Source organism: Coregonus lavaretus (assembly GCF_964263955.1).
Source record: "Coregonus lavaretus genome assembly, chromosome: 4".
Lineage (NCBI taxonomy): Eukaryota > Metazoa > Chordata > Actinopteri > Salmoniformes > Salmonidae > Coregonus > Coregonus lavaretus.
The window spans coordinates 40,101,225-40,120,599 of NC_139991.1; the positions used below are offsets into that span (position 1 = coordinate 40,101,225).

General features: G+C 44.0%; 1 protein-coding gene across 4 annotated transcripts in view; it reads left to right on the forward strand.

Moving 5' to 3' along the window:
- The window catches only part of LOC311128699 (exportin-7), a 37,805-nt gene that overhangs the window by 1,806 nt on the left and 16,624 nt on the right, over window positions 1-19,375 (forward strand). For 2 of the 4 annotated variants that reach the window (XM_084160933.1, XM_084160931.1), the window contains exons 2-22: window positions 4,141-4,287; window positions 4,440-4,533; window positions 4,624-4,705; window positions 4,799-4,883; window positions 4,998-5,066; window positions 5,191-5,295; window positions 5,445-5,610; window positions 5,701-5,774; window positions 5,860-5,979; window positions 6,117-6,263; window positions 6,448-6,620; window positions 6,704-6,897; window positions 7,022-7,127; window positions 9,909-10,044; window positions 13,394-13,467; window positions 13,548-13,628; window positions 13,727-13,790; window positions 13,898-14,006; window positions 14,107-14,302; window positions 14,570-14,677; window positions 19,218-19,300. In XM_084160933.1, coding sequence (XP_084017059.1) covers window positions 4,141-4,287; window positions 4,440-4,533; window positions 4,624-4,705; window positions 4,799-4,883; window positions 4,998-5,066; window positions 5,191-5,295; window positions 5,445-5,610; window positions 5,701-5,774; window positions 5,860-5,979; window positions 6,117-6,263; window positions 6,448-6,620; window positions 6,704-6,897; window positions 7,022-7,127; window positions 9,909-10,044; window positions 13,394-13,467; window positions 13,548-13,628; window positions 13,727-13,790; window positions 13,898-14,006; window positions 14,107-14,302; window positions 14,570-14,677; window positions 19,218-19,300 — 2,413 coding nt within the window. The remainder of the gene's footprint in view (window positions 1-4,140; window positions 4,288-4,439; window positions 4,534-4,623; window positions 4,706-4,798; window positions 4,884-4,997; window positions 5,067-5,190; window positions 5,296-5,444; window positions 5,611-5,700; window positions 5,775-5,859; window positions 5,980-6,116; window positions 6,264-6,447; window positions 6,621-6,703; window positions 6,898-7,021; window positions 7,128-9,908; window positions 10,045-13,393; window positions 13,468-13,547; window positions 13,629-13,726; window positions 13,791-13,897; window positions 14,007-14,106; window positions 14,303-14,569; window positions 14,678-19,217; window positions 19,301-19,375) is intronic. The other 2 variants (XM_084160930.1, XM_084160932.1) reach the window with 1 other exon arrangement.

Below are 19,375 nucleotides of genomic sequence, written 5' to 3' on the forward strand. Positions count from 1 at the left end.
ACCTCACTAGAGGTATTCATTCAAACTCAGTGAGCTCTTGGACGAATGGGGCAATGTAGTGGTTGAGAACAGCTGGCTTCCTCTGGGCCACCTTGTCATGCACATTGTCCCATCTTCAGTGTTCATCATCTTGGGTTGCTTCGAACCTACAGCATATATCCAATATAGTTTATGAAATCAATTGAGGCATTGAACAAATAAGACGGCTAGATACACCTGCTTCGAACCCTAGCTAACTAATAAAACATTGGTATAGCCTACACCAGGGCTGTCCAACCCTGTTCCTGGAGAGCTACTCTCCTGTAGTTTTTCGCTCCAACCCCAGTTGTAACTTACTTGATGCAGCTGATCAACCAGCTAATTATTCAAATCAGGTGCCAGAATTTCCGTCAGATGGTAAATGCCTGCTTTTGGCCGATTTAAAAATAAATAAATGAAAAGTCGATAAAATTGTTGCCGGCCAAATTGTCTGGCAGATGGAAATACCAGTTGATGTGCTCCAAAATTGGCGAAGATTTTGTTGATTATCCCTGTTTCCAGTGTACCTGCTGAGAGGGGTTTCTTTCTCCAAAACAGAGTAAAGACCAGAGTCAAGATCGCGCCTTATTGAGGACAAAGTAAAGAGGCTGCAAGCTGCTCCAAGGAGTTGGACAGTTTTGACTTCCCAACAGCAGCGACGCACTTTGACCAAGCCAAGGTCTGCCGCAAATGCAAGTAAATTAGAGGCAAATTATTGTGTTCGTCAGGCCCGGTCCTAGCAGGTCTGCTGCTGCCCTAGGCAAGATCAGCATATGTTGCCCCCGTGTCATGTATAAATATTTGGAATGGATTGATAGAGTCGAGTAATGATGTGTATCGTGTGCAATTGGTTAATTTCAGTTGCGCTTATTCAGTAGCACTTGGAAACGAAACATCGTTGCCAACTATTCACATCGGAGAGTTACAATGTTGCAATCACTAGGCAGCCAACTGCCTATAGTAGGAAACAGAGTTATCAATATGCCACGTATATCACACATTACACGAGTCAAGACCCCAGGATAGTTCAAATTACAATAAACATAACATTTATTAACATCACTCAGTAGAAGTGTAAAAAGAGTGAGATATCATTGGAGCATTGGAGACAAGTGCTTTCATAAATACATGGCTCTGGCTGTTTCACAGGAGCATTGTACAATAAGCTTTCTCTCAATGAACCAGCCTTAACTACATTTGTTTATTTACATATCTAATTTGATTGTCCAACCTCAGTTTTATAATTTCTTCATTTTGTGGCTGTCTAGAGTGGCCTCCTTCCACTGCTGTGGTGCTGAATCGCAGCGGGAGTGGGGCGGGCCGGCCCAGATGTTCTTAGACAGCCATGTTTTGTTATTTATTAGGCCTAATTAAAATGTTCAGGCCTAGACTAAATTAAATTGGAGAGGACTAGATTGTATTTTAAAACATCTGTGTTTTGTTCATACAAATAGCCTATAGGACAGGTCGTTTGCAAATTATATTTTACAGATATTATATTTGGACATTGTTTTATTACTGTGTAGGCAACTTGTTCTTCTAGGCTAAAGGTTTTTCTTTCAATTATATTCGTTTATGATTTATAGTAGGGATGAAGATGCAACTGGCAATGTTTTGCTTTTCAATCAAACCTGTCATGTTAGTATACTTTATTTTATCAAAACTTAACAGGTTAATTTATATTCTGTTAAGATGAATTACAATAATCTAAATGTGATTTTGAGCACTGAGTGGACGCCCTAAGGCGTTACGCACCCAATGCATATGGATGTCCGGTAAATTTCTCAAGTGTCTGGTCAATTTAAATCTTGCCGGTCACGTTGTCCGGCGCCAAATTTTCCTAAGGGAACCCTGTCAGGTGCGCTAGATTAGGGTTGGAAAATGAAAACCTATAGGACGGTAGCTCTCCGGGAACAGGGTTGGAGAGCCCTGGCCTACACAATGCCACTGATTATTTTACCAGATTCACAACCTTTTCCTTTCTTTCTGTGCCACCAAATGTTTACGTACTACTGGTAAAGTGAACAGGTTTAGCTAATACTGTAACATTATGGAACAATGTTTAAATTAACAACGTTGTTGTTGCCGTTCATGCTCTCCCCATTGAGTAGACTATATCAAGGTGACATCTAGATGGCTACCAATATGAGTTATTTATTGTTTAAGCTGCTATCCTACTTGAAATATAATCCTGGAAGAATAAAAAAAAATCCCACGTTAACTACAGCCGGCGACACTGTGATGGGCTACAGCTGCCCAGGGTCGTGAGTACGTCAATCCGAAAAACCTGTTGTGCCGGTAATATGGGTCATATCTTTTGAACTGCTAGAAACAAGGACATTTCTCTATACTAATGGCGAAAACATTATCTGCACTCGTGTGTATTCTCTATTGCACTCAGAAGCTGTTGTACAGCGAAGCCTATCATCATCACAACAATTATTATCTGGGTGATGTTTTTCTAGGTTGCTCAGCAAGATATTGACGAGCAATTTAGAGCAGACCGAAATGGCTTGTGGCAACGTTAGCCAGCTAGCTAGCTTGGTTAGCTAAGAAAACATGCAGTAATTGAAAGTCGGCTAGCAATAAAGATACTTATAAACAAGTCAATCTAGCAGCTGCTGAAAATATTATTCCACTTCACAGCCACTTCAAAAAGATATTTACTAAAAATGTCTTACCCGACAGCATGAGATTGTCACCTGAAACTGAACATTTGAATCTACAGTAGGCATAAGTTATTACTAAAAAGAAATACAGCATGTTAGAGTAATTTTTACCAGAGGCTTCCAATTAGTTAATAACAGTATTTTTCATAATTTTACCCATTATGCAGTCAGTGTTTAATACTGTAAAACACATTTACTGTATTTTACTGTGCATTCTACAGTGTTTCTGTTGAAATTACAGAAAAGTCTTACAGTTTATATCTGCCTCAAGCTCTCCATAGCTACTCTTTGGGTTTATAGTAACCTCAAGCTGTCGGTGACTACTTAACTTAGCCAGCTACACTGCTGATGCAACAGAGTACCTGGCTAATTATTTTGTTGCTAGCTAAGTCGGGCAGTTTATTATGTAGCTACCTATGTGTTGATTAAATTGTCATCACCCCTCCAATGTTGTTAATTCTGTACATAGAAATACACTATTTAGAGATCTGTGGTGTCAGTATTTAGGTAACTTTAGCTTAGCAGGCTCGTGAGATACCCGGATAGATAGCTTATCAATAATTACTACAGATGCATTCGCACTGAGGGATGCACTTGCTGGTCATGATGCCTGACCGTGTGATGTAACTGTCTCTTATTGCAAAGTCATCATGCACAGCACAGCACGACACACACACACACGTGGCACGCTCTAGACACGCACATTCTATTTTGGCCTGCCCAGAACATTAGATCTTGACAGGGTTCTCAGGAACCTGTATGACTTCATGATCTAGCTAGCCCACATCCTTAGCCAGCTATGTACTACACAGCATCAGGACTGTGTAGTCGTAGGAGCAATATTAGTAGGTGTGTGCGCACTGTGTGTGTCAGCAGCAGCAGTGTTGGGGTATTGAGCTCTTATCTATGTGTAGCAGTCCTCTTCTCCCAAGCCATGTGGCACCCACCCTGTCTATACTAGTACATCCTTTACTATATCAGTAGCTAGCATCAGACTAGCTCCGGGATTCTGCAGAATCTGCTCAATGTTACTGGTGGATTTAGTGTCAGGTAGGTGGATGGATTTAGTTAGTATGTTAGTTAGTGTGGGTCAATGGTTAGTTAACTATCTGGTGTCTGCCCCACCCAGCCCCTATAACCACTACTATGTCTGTCTGGTGTCTAGCCCCTGTGTTTCTATCTAACGAGGGGCACGTTCAATAGGGCGCTACTGAATGTTTATTTTGGTCAACTTTCTCCTCATTGTAAAAATGAGAGCGAGGCATGTCTGTTGTGTGGAATAGGCTGCAGTCTGTCTTATTTCTGTCTGAACGTTCTACATCGTTGTGCCGTACTGAACACAGCCCAATACACCTGTCGACACCTATACACCTGTCTCCTGGCTGTTGACATGGGACGTTGTTGGTGCTCTACTCACTTCATGTCTCTCTCTCCCCTGTGTGTGTGTGAGTAGAGCCTAGCCCAGCTAGAGATCCTGTGTAAGCAGCTGTACGAGACAACAGAGACGGGGGTGAGGCTGCAGGCAGAGAAAGCTCTGGTGGAGTTCACTAACAGCCCCGACTGTCTCAGCAAGTGTCAGCTACTATTGGAGAGAGGCAGCGTGAGTAGTACACACACTGACGCTATATCAATAAACTGTTGATATTTACATGATTACTTGATGGAAAAAAAGCTTAGCTGATATTGCGGTGTCTCCTTCTGTCTATGCCTGTATTCCCATATTCCCCTCTCTCTCTCGCTCTCTCTCTCTAGTCTTCCTACTCTCAGCTCCTTGCAGCTACCTGTCTGTCTAAACTGGTATCGCGCACCAGCAACCCTCTTCCCTTAGAGCAGCGCATCGACATCCGTAAGACTCAGTCGCACACATTGCAGCAGTCTATATTCATGCTCAACAAGTCAGTTCATAAGGCTCATATCTGTGTGTGTGTGCGTACAGGGAACTATGTGCTGAACTATCTGGCGACGCGGCCGAAGTTGGCAGAGTTTGTTACCCAGGCTCTGATCCAGCTGTACTCCAGGTAAACCTCTCTCCGCTCCCCTCTCGTCCTCTCTTCTCCTCATCTCTCTCTCCTCCATGTGAGTTATTCTCTCCTTGTGTTTGTCTCCTCCAGGATCACCAAGCTTGGCTGGTTCGACTGTCAGAAAGACGACTATGTCTTCAGAAACGTCATCGCAGACGTCACACGCTTCCTACAGGTACAGACGTGTGTGTCTGTGTTGCCAATAGAATGTGTTTTAGCCAATAGAATGAGTTTTCTTGAAGTAGGTAGTAGTGAGCTGATCGAATCTGCCTGTCTCTCTATCTGTCAGCAGGACAGTGTAGAACACTGCATCATAGGAGTCACCATCCTATCCCAACTGACCAACGAGATCAACCAGGTACACTACCTCTCCTCCCTCTACTCCACATCTCTCTCCTCTTATTTCCCCTTCTCTCCTCTAATCTAAAATGGTGGTGGTGTTGTGTGTGTGTGAGTAAAATCTGTGTTTGTTGTGTGTACAGGCAGACACCAGCCACCCTCTGACCAAACACAGGAAGATTGCTTCATCGTTCAGAGACTCGTCCCTCTTCGACATATTCACCCTGTCCTGCAATCTCCTCAAACAGGTGTGTGTGTTTAGTGGTGGTGGTAGGAGCAGTAGTCTTAGTAGCAGCAACAGCCTGTGTGTGTGTGAGAGAGATTGTATTAACGTGTTGACATACCTATTGACATCCATTTCCAGTCGTTCTTGGGAACTAAACGTGTGTGTGTCTAGGCGTCGGGTAAGAACCTGAACCTGAATGATGAGAGTCAGCATGGTCTGCTGATGCAGCTGCTGAAGCTCAGTCACAACTGTCTGAACTATGACTTCATCGGAACGTCCACAGACGAGTCCTCTGATGACCTCTGCACTGTTCAGATCCCCACCTCCTGGAGATCAGGTAACGCGTTCTCCCATTTCTGTAAAATAGCAGTACGGTGCCACCCATTACTGTGTAGTAAGCTAATCTGTCTGTCTCTTTCTCTCACAGCGTTTTTGGATTCTTCCACGCTCCAGCTCTTTTTTGATTTGTATCATTCCATCCCTCCCTCCCTCTCCCCGTTGGTGAGTTAAGCTGAATGTGTGTGTGTGTCTAGTATGTTCACTTCAGTACAGAATGGGTGTAGTGTTTAATGGTGTGTGTGTGTAGGTGTTGTCGTGTCTAGTCCAGATAGCGTCAGTGAGGAGGTCTCTGTTCAACAACGCAGAGCGAGCCAAGTTCCTCTCTCACCTGGTGGACGGAGTCAAGAGGATACTAGAGAACCCACAGGTATTACACACACACTATTGCATGTTACATGACCCTGTGCTGTGTCAAATGATGTTCTCCCTTTTTCTTGCTGAACCATATCTCTATGATACCACATCATGTGCCGCAACCAACAATGCTGTGCTTGTGTGTTCCAGAGCCTCTCAGACCCTAACAACTACCATGAGTTTTGTCGTCTGTTGGCGCGACTGAAGAGTAACTACCAGCTAGGAGAGCTGGTCAAAGTAGAAAACTACCCAGAAGTCATCAGGCTTATAGCCAACTTTACTGTCACCAGTCTACAGGTACTGTGTGTGTGCGCACTCACCCCGAGCTCATATGCCTTAGTCATGTCACTTGTGTGTGGGGTGGGATGGTATGTTAGATGCAAGCGTTAATGTTCTGCCGAAAACCTTTTCCTCCTTACTGATATATCAGAAAAAGATTGTCATTGTTGTATGTTAACCTTTTACATTGTGTGTGTTCCAGCACTGGGAGTTTGCCCCTAACTCTGTCCACTACCTGTTGAGCCTGTGGCAGCGCCTGGCAGCGTCGGTCCCTTATGTTAAAGCCACCGAGCCTCACCTCCTAGAGACATACACACCTGAAGTCACCAAGGCCTACATCACCTCACGCCTCGAGTCTGTCTGCATCATCCTCAGGTAACTCTCTCTCACTCTAACACTCTCACACTCACAGGTCAAATTGTGGAACTTTGAAACCATTTTCACGTGTTTGGGTGTAGGGATGGGCTTGAGGACCCTCTAGATGACGCAGGGTTAGTCCAGCAGCAGTTAGACCAGCTCTCTACAATCGGTCGCTGTGAATACGAGAAGACCTGTGCCCTATTGGTCCAGCTCTTCGACCAATCAGCACAGACCTACCAGGAACTACTGCAGTCTACCAACTCTAGTACCATCGACATCACTGTCCAGGAGGGTGAGTCTCGCTGTCTCTCTATCAATCAATCAAAGAAATATGTGAAAATATAGCGCTTTTAACAAACATTTTTTTGTTACCACGCAGGTTGCTATTGTTGCTGTATATATTTATATTTCTACAGGAAGGTTAACATGGTTGGTGTATATAATCGGGGCGGTCATTGGAGGAAGAGTGTCCTTCGCCTCCACAGATGAACAAGATGCCATGGACGGAGAACTAGTCTGTCGGTACGTCCACACACAAGTAACCTCACCCTAACCAATACCGCCACCTATATATCCTATTGTAAATATACCTCCGGATTAGGGCTGACCCCATTTAGTCGATTGGTCGATAGGCTGTAAAAAATAATGGTGCAACACTAATAAATCAAATATTATTTTATAACAAGTGCGCTTTCTCCCGCGTTGGATACGGTCGCTGTCCGCGGTCTGAAAAATAATATTCGGTGCGCCGTAGAATTGTTGCCTTTCCCTATGTTGCTATGTGCATAATTAAAAAGTTAACCAGCATATTGGGATTGAGAACAATGCGGCGGAGGCAGCAGCAGCAGAGATGGGGAAACAGCCCTTCCCTTAACCTAATTGTCTAAGAAAATTGAGGAGAGAGGAAGCCCCAATGTAATTAGGCCTAAAATCAATAGCCTAACTGTTAAATGTGGCTGGCTTTATAAATCATCCATATACAGTACCAGTCAAGTTTGGACACACCTACTCATTCGTCCACAGGGTATGGCATGGCGTTGCAAAATGGAGTGATAGCTTCCTTCTTCAAGATCCCTTTTACCCTGTAAAAATCTCCCACTTTACCACCACCAAAGCACCCCCAGACCATCACATTGCCTCCACCATGCTTGACAGATGGCATCAAGCACTCCTCCAGCATCTTTTCATTTGGTCTGCGTCTCACAAATGTTCTTCTTTGTGATCCGAACATGTTGATGTTATTTTAATGGACAAAAACATTGCTTTTCTTTCGAAAACAAGGACATTTCTAAGTGACCCCAAACTTTTGAACGGTAGTATATACACTACCGGTCCAAAGTTTTAGAACACCTACTCATTCAAAGGTTTTTCTTTATTTTTACTATTTTCTACATTGTAGAATAATAGTGAAGACATCAAAACTATGAAATAACACATGGAATCATGTAGTAACCAAAAAAGTGTTAAACAAATCAAAATAGATTTGAGGTTCTTCAAATAGCCACCCTTTGCCTTGATGACAGATTTGCACACTCTTGGCATTCTCTCAACCAGCTTCACCTGGAATGCTTTTCCAACAGTCTTGAAGGAGTTCCCACATTTGTTGGCTGCTTTTCCTTCACTCTGCCGTCCGACTCATCCCAAACCATCTCAATTGGGTTGAGGTCGGGGGATTGTGGAGGCCAGGTCATCTGATGCAGCAGTCCATCATTCTCCTTCTTGGTAAAATAGCCCTTACACAGCCTTGTTGCAGAATGTTGTGGTAGCCATGCTGGTTAAGTGTGCCTTGAATTCTAAATAAATCACAGACCGTGTCACCAGCAAAGCACCCCCGCACCATAATACCTCATCCTCCATGCTTTACGGTGGGAAATACACATGCAGAGATTAGCCGTTCACCCACACCACGTCTCACAAAGACACGGCAGTTCAAACCAAAAATCTCCAATTTGGACTCCAGACCAAAGGACACATTTCCACCGGTCTAATGTCCATTGCTCGTGTTTCTTGGCCCAAGCAGGTCTCTTCTTCTTATTGGTGTCCTTTAGTAGTTGTTTCTTTGCAGAAATTCGACCATGAAGGCCTGATTCACACAGTTCCCTCTGAACAGTTGATGTTGAGATGTGTCTGTTACCTGAACTTTGCGAAGCATTTATTTTGGCTGCAATTTCTGAGGCTGGTAACTCTATTGAACTTATCCTCTGCATGAGAGATAATTCTGGGTCTCCCATTCCTGTGGTGGTCCTCATGAGAGACAGTTTCATCATACTGCTTGATGGTGTTTTTGCGACTGCACTTGAAGAAACGTTCAAAGTTCTTGAAATGTTACGTATTGACTTTTACGTATCAAGTAATGATGGACTGTCGTTTCTCTTTGCTTATTTGAGCTGTTCTTGCCATAATATGGACTTGGTCTTTTACCAAATAGGGCTATCTTCTGTATACCCCCCCTACCTTTTCACAACACAACTGATTGGCTCAGTTTAAGAAGGAAATAAATTCCACAAATTAACTTTTAAGAAGGCACACCTGTTAATTGAAATGCATTCCAGGTGACTACCTCATGAAGCTGGTTGAGAGAATGCCAAGAGTGTGCAAAGCTGTCCTCAAGGCAAAGGGTGGCTATTTGAAGAATCTCAAATATAAAATCTATTTTGATTTGTTTAACACTTTTTTGGTTACTACATGATTCCATGTGTGTTATTTCATAGTTTTGATGTCTTCACTATTATAACCAATTTATTGATCTGATTATGATAGCCTATTGGTCACATGCATGCGATGCTTACATATTTCACGTAAAGAGAGCAAGGGTTGAGGGAATAGGGAATGTTCTTCCTAAACAAAAGAGGGATTTCAGTCAGAAACAAGTAAGAAACTAAATGGCTGAAATTATGTTGCAGCTTCAGCATGGACAGCGCAATAAACACTTGCTGTGCTGTGGTGCCTTTTCACTGCAGTAGGGAGGAGAGCGAGACACCGTGCGCCAGTCACATAGGCACTCGCATTTCTTTTAACACGGTGTGACCATCGGGCTCTTTCTTGAGTCATTTGTGTCTTATTTAATCAAACAGTGTGCTTAAAGCATCAGACAAGCTCAGTGCATATGTATTTGATTTTATTCAAACATATAGGGTGTGTCTGTCAATATATGGGAAAAATAAGTTTAAATGTTTCGACCAATTGGTTGGTCGAAAGAACAGGGCAGCTCTCGGTCGGCCAATATTTGTTGTTGTTGTGGGGGACAGCCCTACTACCGATGTTGCAGCAGATGAATCAATCACAGTGTGTGTGTTGTCTCAGGGTGCTCCAGTTGATGAACCTAACGGACTCGCGGCTGGCCCAGGCAGGTAACGAGCGGTTGGAGTTGGCCATGCTCAGCTTCTTCGAACAGTTCAGGAAAATCTACATCGGAGATCAGGTGCAAAAGTCCTCCAAGGTAAATACTTTTACTGTTACCGCGCACACACACACACTGTTATGCTTCAGACCTCAAACGTGATCTAATGTTGAGATGATCCACAGCAGTACTGTGTCTAGGACAATGTCCCCCGCCGGGGACAATACTAGGCTTGAGCGGCATACCGCATGTACCGTATACCAGGATATTTGTTTTTTCAATACCGTCAAAACTATTTATTTGCAGTTTTTCAATACATTTGAATATTTGTAGCTACTTTTTAAGTTAATACCTGCAGTCAACTTGTGCAATACGTTAGGAGATAAATCAGATTGCTTTCTTCATTTCACCTGTCACATTATTTTACATTGTGAAGCTTTACCGTAGTTCCCCAGAACAGTTGAGCCAGTCACGTGTTTGTTTGTAAATAGCACAATGGGAGAAAGCGAGCTGGTGTCCGTAGTGTTCTATATCTATCTATATCCCTTCAGAAAAGCATGCATCACAACTTTGTTCATTTGCACAATTTCTCTCATTCACCTTCGCTTGTCAATGTCCACACTCACCGAAAATGACATTCGGTAGCTATAATTGTATAACTTTATGAGCTGTATTTGCCTGTCATTGCAATTAGTTTATTTTCGTTTTCACTTGTTAGCATTTAGTTAACAGCGTCTGTGGTTTCGCTATTCGTTTGTGCTAATGTTGTTAGCATTCTGGTAATAGATGCCCAATGGGCTTTTCTTGCGTTCTTTGCGCCCCCTTGTGTGCTATGACGATATGAAAATCTGGACACCGCCCAAGCCTCGACAATACAGTTTATCCAATCCTATTAAATGTTTGACTAACTCTGTTTAATCTCTCCCTCCCTCCCTCCCTCCCTCTCTTAGACTAGTGAGAGTTATGTGTTAAATTTGAACTAGCAGCTCTTTTGTCCAAGGCTGCATTGTCTGTGGGTGTGTTAGTGCAGAAACAGCCTTTCTGCAATACAACTTGGGCTGACTGACTGACTGTTTTTTCTTTGTGCTGGGCAGAGGCTGCAAAATGTGAACAGCCCAGATAAGTGGCATCAGTAGAGCGAGCAGCCCCCCCTTACATGTCTGTTTGGTGTTATAGTAATCCTCCCTTACCCCTTCCTAGTGACATGGTCAGTGTTACTGTTAACATGGCTAGCCAGAACGGTCCCAATGGAAGTGGGGTGGAGTTCTAGAATAATTCATATGATGAGAGCTCTGGAATATCTTGATATTTCAGGGTGTGTATGTGTGAGATGGACCATATGAGTCTGAACTGTCAGAATAAAGAACAATCCAGACCAGCAGGTGATACATACCCCTCTCTATGACACCCCTCACTCTAACCCGCCCGCTACTTAGGCAAACCACCTTCAGCTCTGCTCAACTTAACTCTACTACCACACACACACACACACTCTTGAGTTCACACACTCTCTACCTCACATTTTAATTTGACATTTTAGTCATTTAGCAGACGCTCTTATCCAGAGCTACTTACAGTTAGTGATTTCATCTTAAGATAGCTAGGTTGGACAACCACATACAGTGCATTCGGAAAGTATTCAGAACCCTTCCCTTTATCCACATTTTGTTACGTTATAGCCTTATTCTAAAATGGATTAAATAAAAACATTTCCTCATCAATCTACACACAATACCCCATAATGACAAAACAGAAATACATTATTTACATAAGTATTCAGACCCTTTGCTATGTGATTTGAAATTGAGCTCAGGTGCATCCTGTTTCCATTGCTCATCCTTGAGATGTTTCTACAACTTGATTGTTTCTACAACTTGATTGGTAAATTCAATTGATTGGACATGATTTGGAAAGGCACACCTGTCTATATAAGGTCCCACAATTGACAGTACATGTCAGAGCAAAAACCAAGCCATGAGGTCAAAGGAATTGTCTGTAGAGCTCCGAGACAGGATTGTGTTGAGGCACAGATCTGGGGAAGGGTACCAACAAATGTCTGCAGCATTGAAGGTCCCCAAAAACACTGTGGAGGAAGTTTGGAACCACCAAGACTCTTCCAAGAGCTGGCCGCCCGGCTAAACTGAGCAATCGGGGGAGAAGGGCCTTGGTCAAGGAGGTGACCAAGAACCCGATGGTCACTCTGACAGAGCAGAGTTCCTCTGTGGAAATGGGAGAACCTTCCAGAAGGACAACCATCACTGCAGCACTCCACCAATCAGGCCTTTATGGTAGCGTGGCCAGTAAAAGGCACATGACAGCCCGTTTGGAGTTTGCCAAAAGGCACCTAAAGGACTCTCAGACCATGAGAAACAAGATTCTCTGGTCTGTTGAAACCAAGATTGAACTCTTTGGCCTGAATGCCACGCGTCACATCTGGAGGAAACCTGGCACCATCCCTACGGTGAAGCATGGTGGTGGCAGCATCATGCTGTGGGGATGTTTTTCAGCGGCAGGGACTGGGAGACTAGTCAGGATCGAGGGAAAGATGAACGAAGCAAAGTACAGAGAGATCCTTGATGAAAACCTGCTCCAGATCACTCAGGACCTCAGACTGGGGCGAAGGTTCACCTTCCAACAGGACAACAACCCTAAGCACAGAGCCAAGACAACGCAGGAGTGGTTTCGGGACAAGTCTCTAAATGTCCTTGAGTGGCCCAGCCAGAGCCCAGACTTGAACCCGATCAAACATCTCTGGAGAGACCGGAAAATAGCTGTGCAGTGACGCTCCCCATCCAACCTGACAGAGCATGTGAGGATCTGCAGAGAAGAATGGGAGAAACACCCCAAATACAGGTGTGCCAAGCTTGTAGCGTCATACCCAAGAAGACTCGAGGCAGTAAACGCTTTCAAAGGTGCTTCAACAAAGTACTGAGGAAATGGTCTGATTAGTTATGTAAATGTGATATTTCTGTTTTTTCTTTTATATACATTAGCAAAAATGTCTAAACTTGTTTTTGCTTTGTCATTATGGGGTATTGTGTGTAGATTGAGGGGGGAAAACAATTTAATCAATTTTATAATAAGGCTGTAATGTAACAAAAAAATCTAAGTACATTTTCCTAAATAAAGTAGCTATCAGCAAAGTCAGAGCTAGTAAGGGGGAAAAAAAGTCAAGTGCGTGTGTTAGTTCACAAAGGCATTTTCTCACCTCTACCTCACACACTAATAGACCTCAGAGCTGTGGTGGAATGTACGGCCATGCTGGGGAGATGAGAGCAGAGCTGATGGGTGCGTGTGTTTCCGTCTTTAACCCTGTGGAGATGTATGGCTGGTGTCACGCTGCTAGCAGATGATTATATCATAGTTCTCTCCTACTTTAGCTGTGTAGCTGCTCTCTCTCCAGGGGGATGTTCCAATGGTTAATGATGTGTGTCTGTGTGTGTCCCAGCTGTACCGGCGGCTGTCAGAGGTTCTGGGGCTGAATGATGAGACAATGGTACTCAGCGTCTTCATCGGAAAAATGTGAGTTTACTGCGGTATTGTTACTAGTACTGGTACTATGAAGTAACGACTGATTGATTGATTACCATTTGTGATTGCAGCATCACCAATCTGAAGTACTGGGGCCAGTGTGAACCGATCACCTCCAAGACACTTCAGTTACTCAACGACCTCTCCATAGGATATCCTTTACCGTGTGTGTGAAGGGGGGGGGGGGGGGGGGTTTGGTATTCTGTTATATTCCAGCTCCTGTGTTGTCTCCTTGACTGTGTGTGTGTACATACAGCAGTGTGAGGAAGTTGGTGAAACTCAGCGCTGTTCAGTTCATGCTGAACAACCACACAGTAAGAACCCTGACCTTTGATCCCTAACCCTAACCGCCTGAAACTCAATTTATGCTTCTTGATCCAGTTATTTTCCCGTAATGCCCTTTGCTTTTCTCCTATGTCAGAGCGAGCACTTCTCCTTCCTGGGCGTGAACAACCAATCAAACCTCAGCGACATGAGATGCCGCACCACATTCTACACCGCACTGGGACGTCTGCTGATGGTCGACCTAGGTAGACACACACACACCTATCTACACAATTATCAGTGATTTTATTTTCTTATTTGGATAATTACAAACTTTCATTCTTTTACCTTTTCATGTGTGTGTAGGTGAGGATGAGGACCAGTTTGAACAGTTCATGCTGCCCCTGACGGCGGCATTTGAAGCGGTAGCTCAGATGTTCAGCACCAACACGTTCAACGAGCAGGAGGCCAAGAGGACGTTGGTGGGGCTGGTCAGAGACCTGAGAGGAATCGCATTTGCCTTCAACGCCAAGACCAGCTTCATGATGCTCTTCGACTGGATGTATCCTTCACCTCTGGATGACCCCAGACCTCTATACACTCTCAATCCTGTCCTTTAACCTGACCTTTACTGACCAGGATTTAGGAGGTTGCAAGGTAACAGAATGTTAGGAATGCATTGTCTAGAAGAGATATGACTGTCTGTCGTAGAATAGGGAATCACTGTACCATCACTGTAGCAGAAGAGTTGTGATTGGCAAAGTGTTGTCCTTTACTAGAAGCAGGGAGTGTCATTGGTCGACAGTGTTGTCCTTAACCCCTCCCCCAGCTACCCAGCCTACATGCCCATTCTGCAGAGAGCCATAGAACTCTGGTACCACGTACCAGCATGCACCACTCCTGTCCTAAAGCTCATGGCTGAGCTCGTCCACAACAGGTACATGAACATGCACACACCTCTAACCTGATTGTCCGACCAAGTGCCTCCCCGATTTCCGAGGGGGAAAAAATTACGGGAACTAGAACAAATATATACAATTTCTATGTTGGACTAATGCAGAAATCAAAATGTGCAATGCTACCAGTACCCTGACACTTCTCCCTCGACCTCTAACCGCTGACCTCTAACCCTGTGCAGGGATTAAAGCTGGAAACCTTAATGGTGAAACTGGCATGTCCGTTTGTCATATCACAATGAAGTTACTGCAAACAACGAACAGTTTCTTCCCCTCTGACATCATTGCATGCGTGATAGAACAGCAGTATATGTACTGCACATTTTTTTATAACAATGCGCAACTCTCCCCAACTCTGCTTTGTCAACAAAACAAAAATGATAACAGCCGTAAGGGAGGGGGGAGGGGGGAGGGGGGAGGGGGGGGGGGGTGAATTGGCACTGCTTTCCCAAACTGCGGATTTCATCTTTAACGCCGGTTTCCTGACCAAGCTCCTTTCCCGATTCCTGCATTTTTTAAAATAGGAACTCTGGAACAATAATATCGATTTTCTAGAGTTAGAAAAGTGTATTATGTCACACTAATGCAAAAATACAAAATGTGCAACGCTAGAAGCCTACCTTTATTTAGGATACTCAACACAAAGTCCCCAATAGAAAGAGTCTACATGGCTTCTATAACTTCTATGTACTGCTACATGCGACCTCTCGACGCAGTCACGGTAGATAATTCCCATCCCAAATTGCTCCTCTACAGTTTGTTCATTCAAAGTACTCCCAAACTTCAGCTGTGTTGCACTACAGAGGCTCGAAAATAGAAACTGCAGTTGCTCACTGCTAACAAAATGCCTAATGCATTGTGTCTGCAAAAGTTCTCAAGAAAATAGACATTCACAAAATGTTTCCATGTCCATGTTACACTAACACAAGCGATAGCACTGGCTTGACTATAAGGTCAGATTCACTGGGAATTGATCGACAGCTGTCCATGGTGCTGATTTTATGCTATTGGTACTATTTGACACTTTGCTTGTCTGTCACAGGGAACATGCACTACATTAACTTCTCATTCCAAAATCATGGGCATTAATATGGAGTTGGTCCCCCCCCCCCCCCCTATGCTGCTATAACAGCCTCCACTCTTCTGGGAAGGCTTTAAACTAGATGTCAGCCACAAGCATTAGTGAGGTCGGGCACTGATGTTGGCCGATTAGGCCTGGCTCGCAGTCGGTGTTCTAATTAATCCCAAAGGTGTTCGATGGGGTTGAGGTCAGGGCTCTGTGCAGTCCGGTCAAGTTCTCGACAAACCATTTCTGTATGGACCTCGCTTTGTGCACGGGGGCATTATCATTCTGAAACAGGAACGGGCCGTCCCAACTTTGTGGCAACTGTATGGGAAGCACAGAATCATCTAGAATGACATTGTATGCTGTGGCATTAAGATTTCCCTTCACTGGAACTAAGGGACCTATCCTGAACCATGAAAAACCCCAGACCATTATTCCTCCTCCATCAACCTTACAGTTGGCACTATGCATTAGGGCAGGTAGCATTCTCCTGGCATCCGCCAAACCCAGATTTGTCAGTCGGACTGCCAGATGGTGAAGCGTGATTCATCACTCCAGACAACGCATTTCCACTGCTTCAGAGTCCAATGGTGGCGAGCTTTACACCATTCTAGCCGACGCTTGGCATTGCGCATGGTGATCTTAGGCTTGTGTGCGGCTTCTCGGCCATGGAAACACATTTTGTGAACCTCCCGACAAACAGTTATTGTGCCGACGTTGCTTCCAGAGGCAGTTTGGAACTCTGCAGTGAGTGTTGCAACCGAGGACAGACGATTTTCACGTGCTACGTGCTTCAGCGATCCCATTCTGTGAGCTTGTGGGGCCTACCACTTTGCGGCTGAGCCGTTGTTGCTCCTAGATGTTTCCACTTCACAATAAAAGCACTTACAGTTGAGTGGGGCAGCTCTTGCAGGGCAGAGATTTGATAAACTGACTTGTTGGAAAGGTGGCATCCTATGATGGTGCCACGTTGAAAGTCACTGAGCTCTTCAGTAAGGCCATTCTACACCTGTCAGCAACGGGTGTGGCTGAAATGGCTGAATCCGCTCATTTGAAGGGGTGTCCACATACGTGTGTGTGTGTGTGTGTGTGTGTGTGTGTATATATATATATATACATACATACATATACATACATATACATACATACATACATACATACATACATACATACAGTGGGGGGAAAAAAGTATTTAGTCAGCCACCAATTGTGCAAGTTCTCCCACTTAAAAAGATGAGAGAGGCCTGTAATTTTCATCATAGGTACACGTCAACTATGACAGACAAAATTAGAAAAAAAAATCCAGAAAATCGCATTGTAGGATTTTTAATGAATTTATTTGCAAATTATGGTGGAAAATAAGTATTTGGTCAATAACAAAAGTTTCTCAATACTTTGTTATATACCCTTTGTTGGCAATGACACAGGTCAAACGTTTTCTGTAAGTCTTCACAAGGTTTTCACACACTGTTGCTGGTATTTTGGCCCATTCCTCCATGCAGATCTCTAGAGCAGTGATGTTTTGGGGCTGTCGCTGGGCCACACAGACTTTCAACTCCCTCCAAAGATTTTCTATGGGGTTGAGATCTGGACACTGGCTAGGCCACTCCAGGACCTTGAAATGCTTCTTACGAAGCCACTCCTTCATTGCCCGGGCGGTGTGTTTGGGATCATTGTCATGCTGAAAGACCCAGCCACGTTTCATCTTCAATGCCCTTGCTGATGGAAGGAGGTTTTCACTCAAAATCTCACGATACATGGCCCCATTCATTCTTTCCTTTACACGGATCAGTCGTCCTGGTCCCTTTGCAGAAAAACAGCCCCAAAGCATGATGTTTCCACCCCCATGCTTCACAGTAGGTATGGTGTTCTTTGGATGCAACTCAGCATTCTTTGTCCTCCAAACACGACGAGTTGAGTTTTTACCAAAAAGGTCTATTTTGGTTTCATCTGACCATATGACATTCTCCCAATCCTCTTCTGGATCATCCAAATGCACTCTAGCAAACTTCAGACGGGCCTGGACATGTACTGGCTTAAGCAGGGGGACACGTCTGGCACTGCAGGATTTGAGTCCCTGGCGGCGTAGTGTGTTACTGATGGTAGGCTTTGTTACTTTGGTCCCAGCTCTCTGCAGGTCATTCACTAGGTCCCCCCGTGTGGTTCTGGGATTTTTGCTCACCGTTCTTGTGATCATTTTGACCCCACAGGGTGAGATCTTGCGTGGAGCCCCAGATCGAGGGAGATTATCAGTGGTCTTGTATGTCTTCCATTTCCTAATAATTGCTCCCACAGTTGATTTCTTCAAACCAAGCTGCTTACCTATTGCAGATTCAGTCTTCCCAGCCTGGTGCAGGTCTACAATTTTGTTTCTGGTGTCCTTTGACAGCTCTTTGGTCTTGGCCATAGTGGAGTTTGGAGTGTGACTGTTTGAGGTTGTGGACAGGTGTCTTTTATACTGATAACAAGTTCAAACAGGTGCCATTAATACAGGTAACGAGTGGAGGACAGAGGAGCCTCTTAAAGAAGAAGTTACAAGTCTGTGAGAGCCAGAAATCTTGCTTGTTTGTAGGTGACCAAATACTTATTTTCCACCATAATTTGCAAATAAATTCATAAAAAATCCTACAATGTGATTTTCTGGATTGTTTTTTCTCTCAATTTGTCTGTCATAGTTGACGTGTACCTATGATGAAAATTACAGGCCTCTCTCATCTTTTTAAGTGGGAGAACTTGCACAATTGGTGGCTGACTAAATACTTTTTCCCCCCACTGTGTGTGTGTGTGTGTGTGTGTGTGTGTGTGTGTGTGTGTGTGTGTGTGTGTGTGTGTGTGTGTGTGTGTGTGTGTGTGTGTGTGTGTGTGTGTGTGTGTGTGTGTGTGTGTGTGTGTGTGTGTGTGTGTGTGTGTGTGTGTGTGTGTGTGTGTGTGTGTGTGTATCTAATGCTGCGCTAAACAAAGTCACTACATAAGCAAGTTATCATAGTAAAAACAGTCAATGTTCCCCATTCCCCTGATAGCCAGGCAGCTGCTCTGCAAGGGGAGAGGAGAGCATTCAAGCTGGGTGATATCTTTCAGTCAACGGTAAAATGACACTGTCATTTTCACTAGCTGTAATAACCTCAAAATATTTTACCAGTTGGCCAACAGTGCTTCATAGGCCTACATTTAAAACTATAAGCTACATCAACGAAATAGTAGGATGACTTTGAAATAACTTTGAGTTGATTCAATTGCAACATACAACAAAATACTGTTCGATTCCTGCGTTTATTTCTCAATTTACAGTGGTATAATTGTCAATTTTCCCTCTGCTGATATTATATGCTTTTAGATACCATTTCCGGTTTGATCTAGAATCTCGGGATACCCGGGAAAGGCTTGCAATTTTCTGGGGATTGTTTTTTTTTTTTGGGTGGGGGGGAACATGAATCCCTAACTCTGTTTGTTTCCAGGTCACAGAGGTTACAATTTGACGTGTCGTCGCCCAATGGTATCCTGCTGTTCAGAGAAACCAGCAAGATGATCACCACCTATGGTAAAACATTTGTGTCCTATTGCAACAGTTGCTATTCACAGGAGCATTGTGATTGGCTGGTCAGCCACACAATTT